Genomic DNA, 22,848 nt, shown 5'->3' on the forward strand with positions numbered 1-22,848 from the left:
AATTTGGCTTTATTCTTAGTAAACAAGTTTTCCAGAAGTTTATGTTTTGAGTGCTTTAAAAGAAAAAGTACAAACAAATGTTATGGAAATTGTCTGCGACAGGACATACTGGTTTCCCCTTCTACATTTAATAGTTTCCTTGTACATTTAATGTACAGATTGCTACAGTTTAGTTTATAACGGACAGCAATACAAGAGTGGCTGTTTTTCAGTCGAGAAAAGATAATTTTACTTTCAGGTGAGGCCTATTTACATATGAAAGGCCATAGTCCTTTCATATGTAAAACCAGTTTACATACAATTAAGATTTCACTGTTTTAACAAGGGGTTTATTTTGAAGTCAGTTACTCACATAAGGGACTTGTCTCAAACAGTATTTCCAGTACAAAGTAAATCCTTGTCACTCCAAAATTCAATCAAAATCAAGTTAGAACGTAGTTGTTACTTACAGGTTGACTATTACTTCTTATCTGGGGCAACTTTTTGAATGCAATGAGGTTGAATTAGTATTTTACGCTCTGACCAATCTAATTTCAGTTAAAGGCACGATTTGAGGAGTAAGATGGTAACTTCATAGGAATAATTATAATAGAAACTCTCAATTTCCAAGTATATCTAGGCTACAAATCTGGCCTCACTGAAATTCATGGAGTCCCTTTAACATTTTTGCTGAAGCCTGGATTCCAGCACAAGGATCTTTACTGAATCACATGAGGTATATCTCACGCTGTCTTCTTCATTTAGACATCCTAGACATTTCAATATTTACAAATCGGAAAAGATTTGGTTTATATAATTACTAATTTGGATGGAAAATCATTCTTCCTGGCAGAGGTGTTTTGGCATCCTTAGGTGAGTAATCATTGGTTTACCAGGAAGAAGATTAGTTATGTTTATTTTTAGAATAAATTCACTCTCAAAGCCATTTTTGACTGCTATTAATCAGGATGTTGAAATGTATAGAAATAAAAGGTCATTTCAGATGTCAGATTTCAACTTCTGGCAGCTTTCAATATGCTATGTAAGAATTTTGAAGATATAAACCAGAATCAAATTTATGTACATTTTAAAAGATGGTATAATAATGCAGTCACAGATACTGAGTAGAAATTGTCAACTGGAAGTTCCTAAGACTAAATCACTACAGTGGTGCTTTGAGACCTTGGAATTTATATAAATGATAATTAAAAATCCTCATTTTAATATGAATCTTAAGACTTGAAGAGGGAGAGAAACAAGAGTTCAAACAGAAAGCAGATTTACTTGACATTGGTGTCTCAGTACAAAGCTTACTGCTGCCCTCAAAATGGTCAGGGAAAAACACGGGGGTGGTTCCTTTTATTTTACTTGTATTAAGTTTTATTATAGTTAAAAGCTGAACTCTGACAGAAAAATGCCTTATAGATAACTGCTATAAATATTTTGACTTTAAAAAAATCCATCTGGAGATTGATATTATGCCAATGGACATGATTTTAATTCTGACATCTCAAGTCTTCTAAGCTCCACATATACTCAGCAGTGTGAAAAGGTATTTTTAGGGTATAAGCCCTCTCAGCTATTAAGGAAGACTTCTACAGCTGTGCTCTAATGCTGTCTGCTTCTCCCCACTGACTACACAGGAATCAGTGTCACTAAACCATGTGCGATGTCCTCATTGTTATTCAAAGTTAGATGAGATGAAACACATTCTCAGCATGTAACTTGCTAACACAGCATTATCTTGGAAATGCAGACCTTGAGAGATACCCAGATTATTCTGACCCCAACAACTTTCTGATTTCTGTTCCCTTTCCTCTCTCCTCTAGAAACCACATGCCATCCAACACAGCAAGATTAGTAAATAGCACAAGATTCTATGCTGTATTCTAGGCAGACCTCCTATTAATGGGGTGCTCACCTCTATCACTGGTACTTTGTGTGAGAAATGAACCAGGCACAATGTTTTGCCAGTTGATTATTTGCCAGTTTTGCGGTAATGTTAAGAGGCCAGCTGTTAATATCTGGAAAGTGCAGTAAAGCAGAGGCAATGTACTTTTTTGCTCATTCTTCATATGAAAGTAAATTGCCTTCAGAGGCAGGAAGAAAGCAAGCACATAGCAGAGTTACTGTTTGCAAAATAACATACATTTACTGATACTCAAGATCAATACCTCTTTTTGGTAAATGTTCCCATGACTTTTGTGCAGCTGGAATTGTCTCCTCCACACACCCCGCATTTGTCATACTGGAGCTTTGAACCGATGATGCCATCGCAACCAGTTCGGATGCATTTTCCCCGGACACAGACTGAATTACTGTATGGTCGACATTCAGTACCATCAGTTACCTAGGCAATCAAATGACTGTTAGTTAAAACTACCATGGAAAAGATTTGCTTTTGTGAATCTGACTGGCGAAACCCAGTTACTTACTTACGTGACCTACTCAGAACAGAGTGCCTACCTTGACAGACCAGTTTCTCTAACGCTCCCAGCACAAAACCAGATGAAATTTAGCAAAGGGCTGGAAGCAGTGATAGATAACTCCACTGTAAGACACTAAGATGACCCTGGCTTTAATGATCTGACAGCTTATTAATAGTCAGAATAACAGTTCATGTAGATAGCCTTGCATTTTAGCTATCTACATCTAAATGTTACCTTCATAACATTTAGAGGCAGAATATTGCAAGTATAAGAGTAGGAGACTTTTCAGTTTGAATTGCGCCTGATATAATAAACTGACCATGAGTCTCACCTACACTAACTGGCTAATTATTCTATATTAATTAGCTCTGTAAGATTTACTCTGGACTCCCTTAACATAACTCAGGGTAAAACTCATTCTTTTACTCTTAGTACTCTTTTTCCTCCAGAAAATCCCAGAATGACAGATGAGTCTGCCGGCAGAATCCCTTTATCTGCTACTGAAAACAAATCAGTGCAGAGTGCACCAAAATGTCCATATATTTCATGAATCCACATACTGAGATGTGCAAAAGCTTACCTCATTTTAGAGGCCAATTCTGATCCTATTGTATAACCAGTGGATCAAACCATTAAAGCTAATCACACAGTTAAATCTTTGAATCACATTATTATCTTCTTTTCCCTTGCAGGGAAAGATTTCTAAGATACAGGAAACTTCTAAACTGGAGCATGAAATCATGACTGGAGATGCCATTACCTTCTGAGAAAATACCACGTAATAGCCAGTTCCTTTGGCTCGGCAGGTGAGCTTGCAAACATCTCCAGGAAGTACTCCAGCATACTTGGGGACCCATTCAACAAATGTCTTGACACCCTTTGCATCAGACTGATAGCCATTCCTTGCTTCACACTGCTCTTGTCGGAAAGATTTAGCTGTAGAATTATGCACATCATTAGTGCGTATTTCAGACCATGCTGCAAATATCATTATGCCCATCTATTATTCAAATTTATGTTTTACATAATTTTTAAGTTACATCACCTCTTTACTTAGAACTGGCCTTCAAATCCTTCAACTGTTATAGCTTGGAAATCTTCCCATGACATAATAATAAGCATTAAAGGACTAAAGTCTGCATTACAGTTCATTTTCCAGGACTGAAATTTATTTTCATTCAGGTGTCCCTTCTGTATGGCATCAGGGTGGGGATGGGGGAATAATTATGGTAATGTATTAATGATGAATGTCTTGCCTTGGTAAATTACACTTTGGAGAAACTACGAGGGACCTTTGTGACCTTTGTTGTTTTCTTTCACAGCAGATGTTCAATATTTACTATCTATGAACACAGAGGCTGGAGAACAAAGTCACCTTGGTGTGAAGGCACTTACCATTTGCTGGGCAGGGCGTGACGTTACAGGAGCGGTAGATGGCCCTCTTCCCGGTGCAGTACCGGCCATTGTTTCTAGGAGCTGGATTATTGCAGTGACGATAAGCAAACTGAACTCCTCCGCCACAGGTACGGGAGCACTGTCCCCAAGGTCCCCAGGACCCCCAGTTACCATGGCTTGAAGCCTGAAATATATGGAACAGTGGGAGGTAAGGATGTCATCCAAGTGTGAATAAAGGTGTTACATCTCAAAGACACTGCTAATGTTGTCCTCCATTGAAGGTGATTCCTTCGTCATTTTAAGCAGAGATAACAGGTCTTAGGAGCCTTCTTTCTCCCAGCACAGTTAATTTCTCTTTTCTATCTGCACAGGGATGTCATCTCATTTGGCACTGTGCATGCAAAGGCAATATTAGGCCTTGGTCTGCACTGATGCATTCAGCCTGTTTCATGGAAGACACCCATGTACCAGAAATAGCACCCACAGTCTCACGTGCTGCTCTCTTACATTTTGCTGTTCCGACCAACAGGGCCCCTTAAACTAGCTCCAGGGGATCTCGCTCCCAGAATATGTTCATAAGGCTAATCTATGATTAATTAAATGCAATTATTGTGATGTGCAGGTATTTCTCTGAATTACTGGCAAGAGATAAGAGTTGTCAGATATAGTTTGCAATTCTGCTCAAATTTGCTACCTAAAAAGAGTATTGCCGCAGCATGTGGAAGTATATAGTTCCATAAAAAAGAGTCTTATAAGGGCTGTAGCTTGATCTGAATGACTTTTCTAGTTTGCAAGTGTCTTCACAAAGCTCTACAAGTCCATATCTCTTCTGTGGGCATAACAGAGGGGGCACTGCTGTCTAGCCAGTAAATGCAGAAGAAGCTAAACTGTGCAGCTGACAGTTCTTATGAGCCTGGGGACTCTTAAGATGTATAAAGTTGACAGAGGGGCCTCTGTCACTGGAGGTACAAACTTTTCTGCTCCAGAAATTATATTCTGGATGAACTTCATCCACCTTTCTCTTCACTAGAGTTAGGGCCCTGGGGCCTTTCAGATAAGGGCTGTAAATTAAATTTACAGACTTAATTTACCTTGTAGTCCATTGCCAATAAGTGAGGAAGCTAGAACAGGCCCTTCAAAATATTTCTGTATGTCCTGAGACCTGATCTACTGAATGGGCAAATCCTCTACTCTGAAGGCACGCTTCCAGTTTTCCAGGAATGAAGGCTTTCATGCTTCAAGAAGAAAACATACTTCCTGAAACTCAGCAGCATTTTTCCTATATCCCTCATCAATAACACACGCAATTACATGCTAGAAAATACGGCATCTTTCAATCTTACTTCCATAAAATCCTTTTCACTCCCACAAGAATCAGCACCTTTGAGGATCATGCATTCTAAAATTTCCTAGGGTCACAGCTGGCAACTTACTGAGTAGTATTTCTTCTTGGTTTTGTCAACACATTTTCCCTGGAGGCAGATCCTCCCTTTTCCACATGGTGTTCCCTCCACAGCAGGCAGCTTCTTAGTCAGACAAACCATCTGACCTTGGCGGACAACTGCACACCAGAGGCGAGAGCACACATCCATACCAGGACACACTGTGTATTCAGGTCCAAACGCCAGTTTGCACTGACGAATGGCATCGTAGGTTTGTCCTGGAAGTTCCTCAGGGCCCATGATCTGCTTTCTCGGTTGGTCCAGCAGACAGTTACCTAAAGAACAAACCAACCTATTATTATTACTCACTCCTAGTTTCCTCTGCAGTGCTGCAAATCTGTCATTCAAGTTAGGAAGACTGATAACGACAGTTAACCTCATTCAGAGGATGCTGACATGAATGGAAGGACTCTCTGAGGTGTCACCAGGTTTTGGACAAGGTCGTACTTTTGCAACTGTGTTCTCACCCTGCAGCACACCAGGTGTTGAGGTGCCTATTACCAGTCTGAGGGTGTAAATGATGAGTTTTACTCAGGTCCCTTTGGCCTTTCATTCTGGTTTCCTATATTTGAATTGACTCTGAACACATTCCACTCTATTTATCAGTTTGTGATTTAAGGAATGGTCAAGACTCACAGCAAAGTAAGCAAAGTTGTCATTTGAAGTTTGAGACAGAATGTTAGAAATGATACAGGTTCTAAATGAATGCCAGAAAAATCACAAAAACCAGCCCTTTAGCCAATGAGGAACTTTAAAAAAAAAAAAGCAAAAAGCCAGAAAAATCCCCAACAGATCAAAGAAAAAATATAAACTGCATATGAAAACTAATGTTGGTGGTAAATTTGGTCTGGGCTTTCCTTGTAAGGAATGATACTTGGCTGCTTCTGGAATGAGTTTGAAGAGGGCTATCCATTTTATACAAAAGTACATAAATAAAAGTAAGAAAAGAAAAAATAACAGTAACATAAAGAATTGTATATGTGTTTTGAGATATATTGCAGAGGTCAAGATTTGTCTGGCACACTCTAAAAATGAGAATTCACATTTAGGTTCTAGAGGATCTACTGACATGGGTGGGGTTTTTTTTACTACTGAAAACCTCACTTCTTGACATGCAGAACTATTTATTCAGTGTAGCCTCTTTTGTACTTCATGAAAGAGATATGTGGTCTGGGCAAGCTTCACTTATCCTTGGCCAAAATAGCTTACCACAATTTACCTCACTTTGGAACCTACACCAGTATTATTCAGCTGGATCATGGGTGAAAAAAGGCTATCCATAAAACACTACCTATTTATACAAAATGGAATAGAATTTCAAGTTATGTCAGTAAATTTAAACAAATCGATACCCCATCTCTCAATAGCTTGGGTTTTCCCTCCAGAACACATACTGAAACTGTTCTTTTTTTCCTCTAAAGACTAAGGCCAATTAGCCAAATCAACCAAAAATTCTTCCTGCATCATCATTTACTGCTAAAAAACTCTATGTCTTGTTAAACCTGTTCCATTTGTCCTTTGCTGTCCCTGATTTACCCTAGCCTTATCTTTAATCTGGATTATGCTGATTTTTTTAATGCAGACAAGGTGTGTCAAGGCTAATTGATGAGCTGAGTGCCATGAGATAAAGATAATTAAAAGTACCTCAGATTTCAAAGCCTGTTGTAGTGTAAAATACTAGAGATATGGTGAAGAGTGAGGAATCACAGATTTTTTTTTTTTTTTTTAATTTCTGGAAAGGACATAACTGGCAAAAGTTACTGTCAAAAATACACGTAAACAGCAGCAGAAGTCCTACTTTATACACCTTGTGTTGAGGGAGGAAGCTAGTACAGTGGTGTTAGGGCAGTGACAGAAAGGCACTGGCATGTCAACGTTCAGTAGTATACACCACTATTGTATATATACTGCAGTTTATTAAACTCCAGAGTGGAACCATTATTCAGTATTCTAAAACACTGTTATAATACTTAATTTTGCCACGACACACACTGCTGCCTATCACTGAGACCTACCATGAATGACTGACATGATTGGAAATATAGAGAAAAATTAGAGAAAAAGAAAAAAAAAGCCACATCCTTGCATATACTAAATCTGTCAATCATTTTAGTTACCCATTTGAATACCTTTCACATGTGAATAAGAAACAGATTTCACAAGTTTACATAGCAAATATAGCATTTTTTCCCTCCACAACACAGGGGAATGAGATCCAAACTTCTTAACTGATACTGCTCTGAGGAAACATGCATAATTTCTATAGAGTCAGGTGTTCCAGCTGATCTCACATGATACATTCAAAACTGAAGATAGCAAAGAGCCCTGAGGATACCCCACAGGAAAAAAAAAAAAAAAAAGTCTTTACATTTATTTACATTTATAGATAGTAGCAGTGTCTACATTTAGACAGTTTACAATGAAGTGCAGGTGCTTTTATCACCACCTGGTCCAGATTCCCACTTGTAATGATCAGAAAAGAGTTAAGAAGTTAGAGATTGGTTTGCCCTGGGCCCCCTGGCTGAGAGGGCAGAGAGGGCTTCAATTCCCTACATTACACTGCAACATACAGAGCATGTAATATTGCTATTCCCATTTTTTGTCCTGAGTACCAAAGAACATCTGTGTACCCTGGAACAGAGCAACATTGTTGGCTGATGACAGTGTTAATTAAGCCACCTCATTATCTCTCCTCAGTGTTATGTGTAATACATCTTGGGGAAAAAAAAAAAAAAAAGCAGAATAAGATCTGTGCAGGAAGCAGATAACCAGGATATAAATTAATTAAAACAGAAATAGTCCTTGTTTCAGGTTGCACAGAGCACTGAGCACTCTGACTAAACACAATAAATCGCAAGCAATCATACCACAGCCTCATGGTTGGCATGACATTAAAGGTAATTAGTACCTTAAGAAAGGGGCTGGTTAAAAGCAGATGGAAATAAATGTCACTGTCTTCTGGACACTAACTCAGCCTTTTCTTCCTAAATGTCAAACTGCTGTCTGGGGTCATCTCATGGGTGTAAAACAAATGGTGGTATCATGACAATGATGCTTATAGTTCTCAGAGTGGGCCTCAGGAGACAGGGAATCAGCACCTTGATCCTCCCCAGACCTCCTGGTTGACCTTGGACGAGACATTTATATTGGGATTTATTTAGCTGACTTTAACTGTATGTAATGCTGGTGTCTGCAATTCAGTCAACTGTCAGATGTTTCACTACTCAGGCAAACGAGTTTATGGTGTAATTCAGCACCACTAATGCAACTGATGAGATCAGTCAAACCACTGATGCCATTGATTAGACCCCGCTGCACTATGATGGGGACCTGAACGCCTGGTTTAGGAGTAGCTACCTACATAGTAAACCCCCACATTTTATAAGATGAGTCCACTTTCTAACATCACTTTCCGAATTTAGAAAGTAGGAACATCAGTACTTGACAAAGTGACATTAACGGATTAGAGAGTCAAGACTGTTATGTTTTCTGTTACAGCAGTATGGGGTGAATATCTAAATCTATATGGGAAGCTTACTTAGAGCTCTGACAAGACTTTGGCTGTTCTTTTGTAATGGAATACTGCTCACAGATCCAAACTTCTGGACTCCATTCACATTTCATTATGTGTACCCATAAGGAACAGCAGACAAAGCACTTTATTTATTTCCTTACACCAATGCTGCCATGCCCTGTTTGTCACAAAGCACAGTTCATAAACTCATGTCCAGTGAAAACTGCTTATGCTGCCTATCAGAGAATGGAAGAGTCCTCTTTGCCAGTGTTTCCCCCATAAACTTCCTGTGACTATGCAAAATCTGGTCACAAACATCCTAGAAGAAAGCCTGGTATGTGAATGAATACCTGTATTCTTTTGTTGCAACTGCTATTTTGTGCTTTCCTTTTCTACATTATGCCTGCAGCACAGCTCAAAATTACATGCTTAAGTTTTTTAGGAGCACTTGAGAGAGATAGGTTTTTCTTCTTTCTATGGGAAGACTGGAGGGGACCTCCTTCTTGAAAACAAAAAGGGAGGGAAAACACTGCAACAGTACATCTACACCCACCAAGGAAAAAAATGAGCAACCCAAAAAGCAGATACATGCTTATTCTGAAGGAAACAGGGAATATGGCACATTTGCACTGTTCTACTATCAGCCCAAATCAGTCTGAAAGGCAGTGTCATGCTCTACGAGGATCCTGTGGTTTCTGGTAAGCTCAGCATACGTTACAAATGGGAATTATAGAGCTATGGATTCATTCACTGTCTGGAAGAAGAAAATAAAACCAGAAGTTCCCTTCCTAAAATAACATATGTCTTTTCAGCATAATAATTTGAAGAAACTGCAATGTAATTTATTGACTTCCATTTTTACTTCATAGATAGTGTTTGTGCTCTGTTAAGACAAATAATTGATTTAAAATTAAAAAAATTATAAACTTAAAAAGAAAAGGAAGATTGTTACTTAGAAAAGGTCTCTGAAGGACCGATTTATCAAGAAAAGATTCCCTAAACATTGTGTATTTGAAATCACACCAATAGCATCAGTAATAAAAGTAATGCCCAGAGGACTATGGACCTCTATGATGACAGGTTCAAATTTTCTATGAGTGATTTCATCACATCGATAACTCTTTGAGACTACATGCCTGAGTGATAACTACTCATGAGTATCAGAAAGGGCAATGTACGCCAACCCATCTGCTATCAGACTGACAGATCCTAAGCCCTTTACATGCAGCAAAGAATATATGGCTTTGTGAAAAGTGTCAGCAGTTGAGGACTGCCAAACTTCTCGTACAGGCAGTCAGCATGCACGATGAACAAGGAGACCATAATGCAGTTCTGAAGGATGTGAAACTCCTACCTACTTTTACTGAAAAAAACAGGCAGAGTTATATTCTTAGACCTGCAGGACTGATTGTTACACCTCCTCCCTAACCTCCACACTGAGGCTGGATCCAGTTCATGGATGAGTCCAAATTTCAAGCATTCCCAGGTACAAACAAGCCAAAGGTGAGGGGGGTGGGAGAAATGCTCTCTTTGCTTTCTTTATTGTTGGAGAATGTAGCTAGCTGGATGCATAGTAAAAAGAAGTTAGGTCACAAAAAAACCAAAAATGAGAGCAGCTTTTCTACCTGCCTGCAGCAGGAGAGGAACAGAAGAGGCAATGTAGTTCAGAGCTCCTTGCGGTCTCTAAGAGGTCATACATGGATGGGAAGGAGGTCCCCTTTTTTTTACCCCAGTGAACTGTACTGTATCTCAGTAACTAAACTCAAAAAGGAAAGTTCTCTTCATATGTGGAAACTAACTTGGTAACATTAAGTCAATGCCAGAGCAATATGGACCATAAAACAGGACAGTACAGATTAATGGATCTAATAAAATTGAGAGAAAATAAATCATTCTCCAATAGAGGAAAACAGGAGAAAATATTTCAGAGCACACTGAAATTAGTTGACAAAATATTGAAGAGCAAAAAATCTTTACATTCAGCAGATGTACTATACTCTTTAACCATAAGCATTTCAGTTACCATAACAACTTGATCCATTCACTTAATTATGTCATTTTTATCTCAGCATTCTGGAATTTGAATGGTTTGTTTAAGAACTGCAGTTGCTTTGGGAGCACCATGAAGGCTTTAAAATTCATTAGAGACTGAAGACTATGATTTTTTATTACTACTTTTGGAAAATGAAAGTTTTGCACCTATTCTTCAAAAGGTAAATCACATTTAACACATATTAGTTACATGACTTGGAAGGTAAACTCCTGGGGCAGAAGTAATCTTTTATGATATACAGCACAGAGGAGTCTTAATTCTTGCTTACAGCCCCTGTACACAAACATAATAAATATAATGGCATTATAAACATAATAAATGTCATTAATGGTAACAAGAATACATGCACTATGCTCACATCTGTAGTCTAATGCTAAGTAGACCGTATCACTCATTTTTATTTCTGCGAGCAAAAAGCCATTTCCTTGTGTCCTCTGTTTAAAGTACTCTCTAAGCTCGTATCTGTGGCATTTGGGAAGACAAGAGTAATTTTGTGCTTTTAAAAAAACCCCTTCATGTTCCAAACCAAATTATTGCCAACACACAGTCAGTCCATCAGCTCCTTCTTTTCTCTCGCATTTGAACTATGCAAAAAAAAGGTGAGACTCTGATAGCCTTTTAGACCTTTGCCTTGTCCTGCAAGAATTTCCAAGATAGTCCTGAAGATGAGCAATGAATGAACAAGCTGATATAAAATGTTCTTATTAAAAAAATGGATCACAGTGAAAATTAACATGCAGCCGACACAAGGTGTGACATACATACATACCATGACCATCATCGAAAAATTCTGTTATAGTTGCTGAAGTGCATTTGGACCACGGTTTCGAAGCATCTATGCTAGTCAGAATGGAGGACATCAGGCGCTTATCTTCCATGGAGCCAAAGTTCTCCTCACAAAATTTGGAGTCATCATGGGAAAGCCCAAGCAGGTGCCCTATAGAAATGAAACAAATTAATAAAATTATATAACTATCCATAACAGAGTTTACCAGCTGGAGCTCACAATCCAGGTAAAATGAATTGTATCATTAATTTTCAAATTTTGAACAGCGGCACAAAGCAGGCCACTTGAAATGTGGTATCTCTGCTGGAAGACAAAAAAGCTGTGACAATTTACATCATTACATATAGCAAGGAAGTAATGCCATCAGCTGACATGCCATTGAACTGTGCTAACTGAAGCCTGATGAAGACTACAGTGAACTGTACTATATTAGTAAGAACTACTATTTTTCTAAATCATCTTTGGCAAGAAAGACTAATACTTCACTCTGTAAAGATGTTCTGCAACTATCTAAAAAGGTGCTACAATATCTTTATAAATGGACAAAAATGCTAGTATTTATGGAGCAACAAAACAAACTGTACATAAATTCTTAAAGTGCGCTCCTCACCTTCTACAATATATCAGACAAACTGAATAGTGTTTTCAAATAGTCTTTTCCATGTAGATAGTCTTGGTTTGTGAGAGGGTGCTTTTTCGTATTGTTTTGGTTAGGATTTTAGTTTTGCTGGGTTTTATTTTCAAATGTATGTGGCATTGGATATTTATACTTCAGAACACATAATAATGTGCATATAAAGCAACCCATGGTGGAACTTGCAGAAACCCTTAATGTCCAGTGCTAGAGAAGTTCTCATACGTGCGACAGCAACCTTTTCTGTAGATCAGCTATCCCCATCTTCTCTAGCCTCTGAGCAACAATAATAGATTGCAGGCAACACACTTTGTTCCCTCTGTAAACATCAGGTTTAGCTTTAATTTTCAGGTTCACACTGGATTATTTCACAGACAACTTACTATCCAAGAGTTAGAAGGCCAAAGGGGAACCAAAGCTGCAGGGAGCTCAAGCCTGAATTTAACACTCATAGTCTTCAACCTAGGCCAGGCGTTGATAAGGACAAAGCCCATCCATCAAAGACACTGCAGAGAAATAAACCTGATGACCTCAAATAGCAGCTGAAGACACGCATTGTATTACTCTGCAATTACTAAAAGCCACCTATATACTATCGGCTTTGTGTTTTGGTGTAACTGCTGTAGACTAGCTGTAAGGTGACAGAAGTGAGGACACTGATGGCAGAATATCATATTCTGATATCCATAGAAATAGGCATGACAATTAGTAATAACAACAATAGTAATAACAATAATACAGGCTGGAAAAGAAGAAAATCAATAAATTTTACCTATTTGCTTTATATAAACTTGCTGTTATGTTGTTTTCATCTGCTTCGGGGGAGAAGCCAAGAGGAAAGAGATGGAGGCAGCACTCACTGCTGAGCTGTATCCGAGGCTAGGAAAGTAGCTCTTACCAGAGATCTGTATTAAGGCTACAGGAGATCAGAAATCAGGGTTTCTGTCCTGAGAGAGAAGCTAATGTATCATCTGGCAGCCTTACTCCCATGCTGGGTTCCTGACCTAAGGATGGAGCCACAGGAAAAGTGACAAGACATCCTTTTGTACCAGAGATGACTGAGACAGACTGAGTCTGTCTTCTGCAGCTAATGAATCCTCACTGGAGGGGAGGTGGGAAGGAGAGTGAAGAGAGCATTTCTCTTTTTCTTCCTTCTTCCTCTGATGTGCACACATCTACCAACACCATTTAAATACAGCTACTATTTGAATAAAAGGCCTTGTAGTTACATAAATGCTGGCAAGATTTTATTCAAGGAATCTGGGTTAACACTGATGAGAGTTAATACTCCTTTCCCTGTTACTACTTTTGCTAATTATTACTGCAATGCTATATCACAAGTACATCGCTGCAAAAACAAAATGAATCAAACTTTCACACTGAAGGCAAGTCTAATTAGTAGTGTGTTTCATATGCAAGATTTGGACTTATTTTTTTCTGACATGTAAAACCATTTTCCTTTGGCAATACTTATATATGGGCCAGATAATGTTATTTATTTTTATTCTTCACTGAGACACAACTGAGTATCAGTAGGTGCATGTTAAGTTTCAATCTGATATAGCACTATATAAATACTTGCTCTGAAGACATGACATCTTTGTTTTATTTAAGCCAAATGATGGTGTTGAGCAAAATAATTCACTAGCAAGATTATTATTTCAAACAGACACATTTCTCTGACAGAGTAACCAAGTAATCAGTGCATCACTTTTAATCTATAGAGCAAATTCTGTGTAAATGTCACAGGCTAAGTGTTTAATGAATCAGCAGCTACAGTGCCAATGAGGACTACCCCTGACTCTGCCAAAGTCCTAGATGTCAACAACGACAGTCTTCAGGAAATGCAAAGATGATGTTATTTTTGGCTGCCATTCTATACAATGCTATCGCTAAGCTTATACTCAAGCTAATGCACTCAACGGCACCAGGTCACACCTCATGTCAGAACTATGAGCAGAGCTGACAGGTTAATGAACCTCAATGCAGGCCTAGTAGCAGTAGAACTAGAACCATTTTCTGCTGACATTAATTAACGCCTTGTAGCAGGTTTCACCAGTGTTTTGCTAACTTAAGCATTTCCTGGAGAGGGCTTTGGCCTATCCTCTAGCTTTTGTTGACAGACCCCTCAATATGTGGTACAGCTCCCCATTTAAGTCAGGACCTCACACACTCTGCTTTGCAGAGGTGTTCAGGAGTTTCAGCCAGTTTCTTCTATTTTGCTTGAATCCATGCACTTGAATATGCATATACTACTAATCAATCAAACTGGAATATTTACAAAAACTTAGCTCAGCAACCAAGAAAACATCATGCCAGTTAGACCTAAGCCTCACTATAGCCATTTTCTCAGAGGCAACTTGTATGCTTAAAGGTTGCAGGAAGAATGCTTTTGTATTTAATGTCCCAAGACTGCTCATATTTGCAGAAATTACTTCATTGCAGCATGCTTATGAAATAAGGTAATGAGATTCTGTCAGTGGAAAAGGAATTTGATTTCTAAGTCACTGGACTTGGTACTAAACAGCTCTAGGTGAATAACAAAAGCTGGAGAATTATTCTAAAAAGTTCAGCTGAATAACACTGCACGGCACACAATGCACATTCAGTGTAGGATATGAATAATAGCTGGGTGCAAACCAGCAATTTGAGAACTTAATTTTTCAGACTGTTCAACATTTTATAGCACCATTCAGAACTATCCAAAACTCTGTGATATGAAGGATTTAGTCTTGTAGGGCAGAATTCATGTTTCTTAACCTTAATACCCTCTGACACTGTTCTGCAACACTCCACACATTTAAGATACAACTTTGCTCTCTATACAAATCTCTTTCTTGCTTAACGGTACTTCACCTTTCGTACCTTTGTTCATCTTACGTGACTGACATCCCACATGAGCACATAATAAAAATACAGTGCAGATACGCACAGGCCCTGTTAATGCTGATGCTTCTGAATATGCAACTTGGACATCCCTTTAAGTTTCTCTGCTACCTATGACATCCTTTCAACACAGTTTTTATATAAGTTACTCCTTGCACCAACTTCATCAGCCCTGGCTTTCGAAAGACCTCTTTGTCTTTCTTATGTGTGTTTTTCAGCCCCAGCTCCTCCTGCAGTGCAATTTGTAAGCAACCTCAGCTTAGAACTACCTCCTGTCAGAGTAATGTGGTCACACCACATCAAACTAGAGATATCCTACAGCCAAGCAATGTGAATGTCCCTGGAGCTGGCCAAGGAGTATATTGTGCTTTAGCTTGCTCCTGGCTTCCCCGCCTGAAGATGGTGCAGTTTCCTTCTGTCTCTACGCTGACAGATGCACTGACACTGCAGGGAATGTAACCACTGAACTGTGGACTAAAGCTGTTCTTCCTTTCTTTTTCCTCCTTCATACGGGCAAAATAATAAAATCCTTCAGATATGAGAAAGCTTGCAACCAAACTTCAAGCTCTTCACTTCGAACAGAGAGACTGAAAATTTTTTCATAAAATGATTGCAAATTAGTCTCCCTCTCAGAAATGGCTGGACAGTCTCTGTGGAGAACGTCAGAGTAAATAAGTAAAACAAAACGCTTCTCAGGTGACTGTTCAGCACAGAACATTTTATCCCAAATGCGCTGGCAAAAGCACAGGAAACTGCAAGAGGATCACCTTCTGGAAAGTGTCAAGCCTCTGGCTTCACCTTTAATTAGAGTGCAGCGTAACTTCTATAATTTACAGTGATAAATGGGGTGAACTGAGGACATACCTCATTAACAGTGTCTACTTTGTCATATTAAATGAGGCCATTGTTCTAATGCATGATGAGAACTAAGTCACTTACTGGGCAGACTTCAGCTTTTTAAGGAGAAGCTTCCCAAAGTATTTGTGAATCTCTTGTCATTTTAAATTAAAAAAAAAATATATTAAAAAAAATCATGACCAGGAAAGTAGTAAGGAGCAAATAATTTCCAAAATATGTAATTCTGATTGTCAATATTTCAGCTTCTAAATTAGCCACCCATGACCTTAATAGCTGTTTATAGCATTAAATACATGGATTCTAGCTTTCCATACTGATATGCCAGTTATACTATGCCAGTTGACTTTGCATGCATGCTTACAAACACTGTGAACGCAATTTTCAAAGAATTTGATGGAACTAAAAGTTCTAGTTCTTATCACAACCTACATCTTTCTCCACCCTAACTTTCCCTTTTAAGACATTGACCAGACTTAAAACAGATTAAAGCATATGACAAACTTCCAACGACTCTTAAAATTGTTTTTGCATTTAATTAAAAATAATCAAAATTCAAAATATCACAGCAATGTGTAATCTCTAAATACTGCCTAGCTAAGTGCTATGCTCTTCCTAGGACAGAAGCGACAACAATGAAGTACTTCTACACCTGTGCCCTTTGTCCTTTTGCATCCAAGAATTAAAGAAGGGACACTTCCCTTTCTACTTGAAAAGTCTCCCCCTCACATGCATGAATGTGCTTCTATTATCACACACTGCTCAGAACGTTAGGGTGGTTTCTAGCATTTACTAGTGAGGTGCTTCCTTTCATAAGAACCAAAGTAAAAGGTTACAGGTGATCTTCCAAGTGATCCTCTATGTAAGCATAATTCCAGAGAAAACTGGGCAAAAGCGAAGACTTAAGGAACATGAATCTTATAAAGAAGGCTTTTAAAAACAACGCAAATTTCAGCACCATACCATTTTCTACTACTATGAACTTCAAACAAGACTATTGAAAGAAAGAAAAAAAAAAAACAAGGCTCCCAGCAGCTGCATAAAATGATGACTGATCGAGAATGGGTTAGTAGATCATCTGATGTTTTCTACTTAATGAAGCATCGTACTGGTGTTGACAGTTCCCACTGAGCGAAAATGACATAATATAATTTTACCAGCAGGATGGTGTTTAGTTAAGTTATGCTGTAGGAATGCACAAAATGGTAAAAGAAACAGATGGCGAGAAGGCAGGGTTTACCCTCATGCAAATGAAGAGGAGCTAGCCTTCTTGTAAATTGGTTCCTTCCCAAACAGCAAAAAGACCAACCACCTAAATGGACTGACAGCCTTTCCTCACAGCCTTCCTTCTCCCCTTGAGGTGAGACAAAGTGTGACTACATCAGTAAGCTGTTGAAAGCAGTATGAAAGCAACCTGCAGACTTTGGACCCTAGTGTATTTTGGAACATCATCTGCAAGGGGCTCATAGCACAGCTCAGTCTGTTTAAATCCTGAAGCAAGAAATGAAGGAATAAACAGCAGTCATCAGACCCTGCATCCCAGTTCACCTGCACTGTCTGCATTCCTCATAGTGGACCTTGCACTGCACAAGCTTCCCTACCCCAGCAACTCCTGCAGGCCAACACCCGTTACTGCCCAACAGGAAATAATACCCACAATGGGTTCAGAAAGAATTCCTACACCTTGTAGGAATGGGGTGTAAATTCCTAATATAAGGTGGGAATACTCCAAAGCAATTATGACAAACTGCTCTGCAGGTAAATAAGGAGCATAACAGAGGTATGCTAGATGTGTGGTGACACACATTGCACTGCAGCTATTTTCTTCTCAGGAGTGCTGGGAAGCAAAACAGAAATTTGAATATTTCTGAATTTTCTTAAAATACATTGCCAGACCAGCTTTAGAGGTTCTCTGAGTGAAGAGCATGCAAAAATTAATCTCATTTATTTTCCACTGGTATATCAAGTACAGGAATAAAGAAAACAACATTCCCAATGTACAGCAATTAAAACACAGCTTTTGCTAGAACACAAATTGTGGTGGCTTTTCTGGAAAAAAACCCCAACAACCTTGCTTATGGACACACACAGATCTCCAGCGCTTGAGCTGAACAGCATGTTAAAGTACAGCTCTTGCACTGAATTTGACCACAGGACACATGCAAAGTGACACAGCACGCTAAAAATGCTGCAGGCATTGTAATTTGTTTTCTCAGAAAAGCTCAGCTCCGACAAAGCATGTGTTTTTCAGTGAGGTCATGCCTTTCACCTAATTTTCAGTGGGGATGACTGGGGTACAAAAGAAGGTCAAGTGATTTGCCCAAGGTTACCCAGTGAGTCACTGGCTCTCACGGGATCAGGACTCAGGAAGCTCCTGGCTCAACATTCCTTGGTCTAATCACCAGTCTGTACCTTCTGCACAAGCCTCTCACTCTCTCCTTTGCTAAACAAAGATTGCATGCAGTAACTCTTTTAAAACAAAACCAATTCTTTCTGCATGTACTGTTTTTCTAACTTGTGCAAGTACTTGACTCTTCATTAAGAAATGCATACTATCACTCAGAAATCCTCTTGAAGTCATGGGAATTTTGCATTAAAAATGATGGACCTAAGCAAGACTGATTAATAAAGTTTTTTGATAAAACAGAAGTGTTTTAAATTACACAAGCTTACAAAAAACATGCTTCGAACATAAAATTGGCTATTTCCCTTTCTTTATACTTGAACTTTCCATCCAGTTTTCTTTTTTTTGACTGCTACCCATCACTTATGAAAAAAAAAAAAAATCACTCTCTCTTCTAAATCTCCAGCCCAGAGGCAGTTTTTAGTATTTCTGGCTTAAAAGAGTTCTTCAGACTGAATGAAACAATAGTCTGAAGTGCAGCTCCTTTTCAGGAGCAGACATAAAAAAAAGCCACAATCAGACATTCATACACCGGTTCTGCAGACTTTACACAAAACAACTTTTGCTGAAATGGCCTGTTATAACAGACTTCTGTGGGAGATCACAGATACATCACCCCTGTCAGACAGACAATTTGCTGGCAAAATTCTGTCCAGGCAATGTGGACTAGGCACTCAGAAACCACTATGTCCACATATACTCAAATAATCATTAAAAAGATGTGGTCTTGGAGGTCCACGCTACATCTGCTATGTTAATTAATGGGGCATGTAGAAGACAAATATTAATTTTAATGAAAAAGCAGGAGATGGTGACACCCATTTCACATCTGTCCAACTCAGAGTAACTCGCAAAGAATATAATTCATGGCAGCTCATGGTAAATGAATGAACTCTAAGAGAGTAGATAGTGCAAGAATGTAAAAATTGCCTGTCTGCTGCATGTTTACTAGGTAATTCTGCCTTCCTCTCTGTACTGGAAGTACTTCCCACACAAAACGTACGTGATTGTATCAGTAGTATTTACCTGCCAAGGAAGAAAGCAATCCCTACTTTCCCCTGCAGTCTGGAAGACTGGGGGTTCAGGTACACACAGCTGAAGTGGTTTTCTTTTAGAGTCATAGAATCATTTATGTTAGAAAACAGCCTTAAGATCATTGAGTCCAACTGTAAACCTAACACTGCCAAGTCCACCACTAAAGCATGTCCCTAAAATAATTGTGGATAATAATTGTTCTGAAACATTAGGCAAAACACAATTTCATTCTCAATTCCCTTATGGTTGCAAAGATGATGATATTTCACTCTATATATGGCTTTAAGTTATGATGTTTCAGGATCTGCAGCAGCTTTTCGAAGCATAGCGCTTGTTTAATCTAATTCTTTATGAGGTTATATGTACACAAAGATCAGCACAACTCCAGCAAACCTCCAAAATCTCAGGCAATGTTGGTGCTGTGTCTGAGTCACTTCCTGAAGTCTGGTTGAGAACTTGGCCTTCCATCTCCTCACTCACTTCTCTGTCAGAATTGCTTCACAGATGTTAAGAAGGCAAAGATCCCCAATCTACTCAGATTTAAAAGTACGTGGTAGATAAAGTCCAAGCATATTTAGAACCTGAGGATTCAATTTTTCTACGTCATATCAATTTCCCCCTTCCACCTCTCCACTCTTCCACACAAATTGACTCAGTTTCACTAAAAAAGGCTTGTTTTAAGCACCATTTGTGCCGCAGGTGGAACAATTATATATGACATATAACATTATAAGTTAATAAAAATATTTTGGGGCAAGCCAAGAATTTTTACCCAAAATTTTAATCATCAACCTTTTATACAGTTGATATTTGTTTTCTGAAGCATCAGTTAAATTTTCTGCCCCACTCTTCACCTCTTGTGAAGGCTTAGCTTTGAGTGAGCATCTTTTCTCTTAACCAAAGGGGCTATGTTTGTAAGGGCTCAATTTTGCAAGCAGAAGTTTAGATAGAACTTTCACAAAGGTTCAAAGAGAAGGAATCAAGCAATTTTCCTGATGTATGTCATCAGAGAAGACTTGGATGAGTGTACTTTCTCTTTTTTTGTTGTTTTAAGAAAGCAGATCTGCCTAATTATGATTACCTGGATATTTGCCTGAACTTCATCTGTCATGAAGGAAACATAATACGAAAATCAGACAACCTTCACCATTTTTTCATGTGCCTATTAGATTATGTGCCCTTGGCCATGTACCCCCTTGAAATGAAAGGCTACAAAAGATTTGTACCTGTCAAGTCTGAAGCTTGTCTTTATCTGCTTTATCTTGACAGCCTTGAAATCAAAGGGCTACATGTTCAACAGTGGGAAAGATGACTGTATTTAGTTACTTTTGAGTGCATACACAATGCGCACATGTGGTAAAATATGGAATAAGTATTTTTGACTCTTCTATGGACATCAAAAGCAAGACTACCATTTAAATGTCATATGCATTCTTCTTGGTTTCATTTTTTTTCTCAAGCAGGGTCAAAATTGTACAGTTTGCTATAAAGGTTTTATAGGCTAGACATAGTAGACATGGCCCTTTTTCTGAAGAGGCCTACTATTCACATACAGGCTTGGGCTCTGAATAAATACTTTCAATCCACACAGAATTCCGCAAAATGGTATTCTGATGTATTTCAGTGAACCACCTCAGTAGGGATCCCAGGAGTGATACCTCACTTCTAAAATGGCTTCTTTACATAAAATCATGCTCTCTAATAAAGCACTACACTTTGATGACAGCGCTTGCAATACTTTTGTCCTCAGTGGTAGCAGATGCCACTGAATGATGGCATGCTGAAAAAGATTTTGTACTAAACACGTTATTTTCAAGTTTCAGTTTCTGTACAGTTCCTTGATTGTAGGTGTTACACAGTATAGCTGTGGAGGAAGTTGTGATAACTTCACATAACCATAGAAGATGAGGCTGATAGGAGACCAGAGTCCCCTAAGCCACAGCTGTTTTAGCCAGCCAGCTCCTGCAAACCTCCATTAATGGGATTTCATAGCCTGCCCAAGCAATTCATTCCTGCCCTTAACTGTCCTTTTGGTTAGATGATTTTGGCTAACGCTTAAAGTAAATCTCCCTTGCTGCAATTTAAGACCACTACCCCTTGTGCTGTCCCAGATGGACATGGAGAATGATTTATTATGTAAATTTTCACATCAATTTTTAAAATATATTTGAAGGCCGCTTTTATGCCCCTCTTTGGCCTTCCCTTCTCCAAAGTCACATGTAAAAGATAAAAGAAAACTAATGAACAGAGGTTTAATTAGTTCCACGTAGAAATTTTAAAGCTATATTCTAAAAATAAAATACTTGGAAAGAACATCAGTAAACTATACTACTCAGGAGGATAGAAGGAGTAATAGCTTGCCAGCGTGGTTGCATAACAGAGAAATAGGAACTTTGCAAAAGGTCAAATGAACATTACCACTGAGCAAAAAAGCAATGCTTTCTCTGTATCTCCTCTTATAAAAAATTCTTCAAGATTGATGAAAAGAATAAAGGTACATATGACTGAAGTTATTAGACCCATTTAACTCTCACTGAACTAAACCAGAGCTTTGCCTGCTTTAAGACTACAGGAAGGATGCTTTTGTATTTAATGACTAGATCGAAACTTACAAGCTAATCCTTGGTCTTCCTTGAGACTTCCTTTGTGATTTTTGGAAATTACCTATTGATAAAACAAGCAGTAGCTCCACTTATTTCTCTTGAACTCTTCTCATTTTGTTTTTTGTAGATAACAAACCCTTTAGGATGGTGGGCTCTCTGTAGCAAAGCATGCAGGACTCCACCATAGGAGGAGCCAAATTCAGCAGAAACTTCTGACTGTGACTGCATCACAAAATGCAACACCAGGCTACTAACAAGGAATTGTCATGTACTGGATAGATCCCATTGCAAGAGATGTTAAACGTAACTTCAAACTGATTGGCTGTGTCTGTTGGTAATGTTGGATTATGTTTATCTTCATGGGATGAACAGGTGGTTTTATAATTCAACACTGTAAAAGCAACAAATCTCCAACCCAAAAGTCCAGAGTATTAGAGTGAAAATCTAGTTATTTTTGTTTCCTGATGGCTATTTTAATAAGGGATATATGGAGAAGCAATATGCTAGTGCTGACCTATGAAAAACATTAAATGTTGAGATTGTGAGCAATCATAGGTTCTTTAATGCTTTTCTCTAGATGTCTCTGTGAAGCAGGGAAGTGCATGAAATAAAGAAACATAATTTTACAATAGGTTGATGATAACAAAGACTCAGAAAATGTCTACATGCTGTGCCTAAGCTAGCTCAGGTATCCCTGCAAAGCTGTGGAGACACAGCTGAAGGAGTTGCTTGAAGTCAAGAAAGACATCCATATGTCACAACATGGAGCTGAACTGATGATTTCAGGCAAAAATCCAGAAGACTGTTTTTGTCACAGCAAAGCTACTGCTGT

General features: G+C 38.6%; 1 protein-coding gene across 1 annotated transcript in view; it reads right to left on the reverse strand.

Moving 5' to 3' along the window:
• The window catches only part of ADAMTS5 (ADAM metallopeptidase with thrombospondin type 1 motif 5), a 46,909-nt gene that overhangs the window by 8,283 nt on the left and 15,778 nt on the right, over positions 1-22,848 (reverse strand). The window contains exons 3-7 of the mRNA XM_074902389.1: positions 11,582-11,749; positions 5,237-5,520; positions 3,804-3,987; positions 3,169-3,344; positions 2,154-2,329 (exon numbers count right to left, since the gene is read on the reverse strand). Of these exons, the coding sequence (XP_074758490.1) occupies positions 2,154-2,329; positions 3,169-3,344; positions 3,804-3,987; positions 5,237-5,520; positions 11,582-11,749 (988 nt within the window). The remainder of the gene's footprint in view (positions 1-2,153; positions 2,330-3,168; positions 3,345-3,803; positions 3,988-5,236; positions 5,521-11,581; positions 11,750-22,848) is intronic.

Source organism: Athene noctua, chromosome 1 (assembly GCF_965140245.1).
Source record: "Athene noctua chromosome 1, bAthNoc1.hap1.1, whole genome shotgun sequence".
In the NCBI taxonomy this organism is placed as follows: Eukaryota; Metazoa; Chordata; class Aves; order Strigiformes; family Strigidae; genus Athene; species Athene noctua.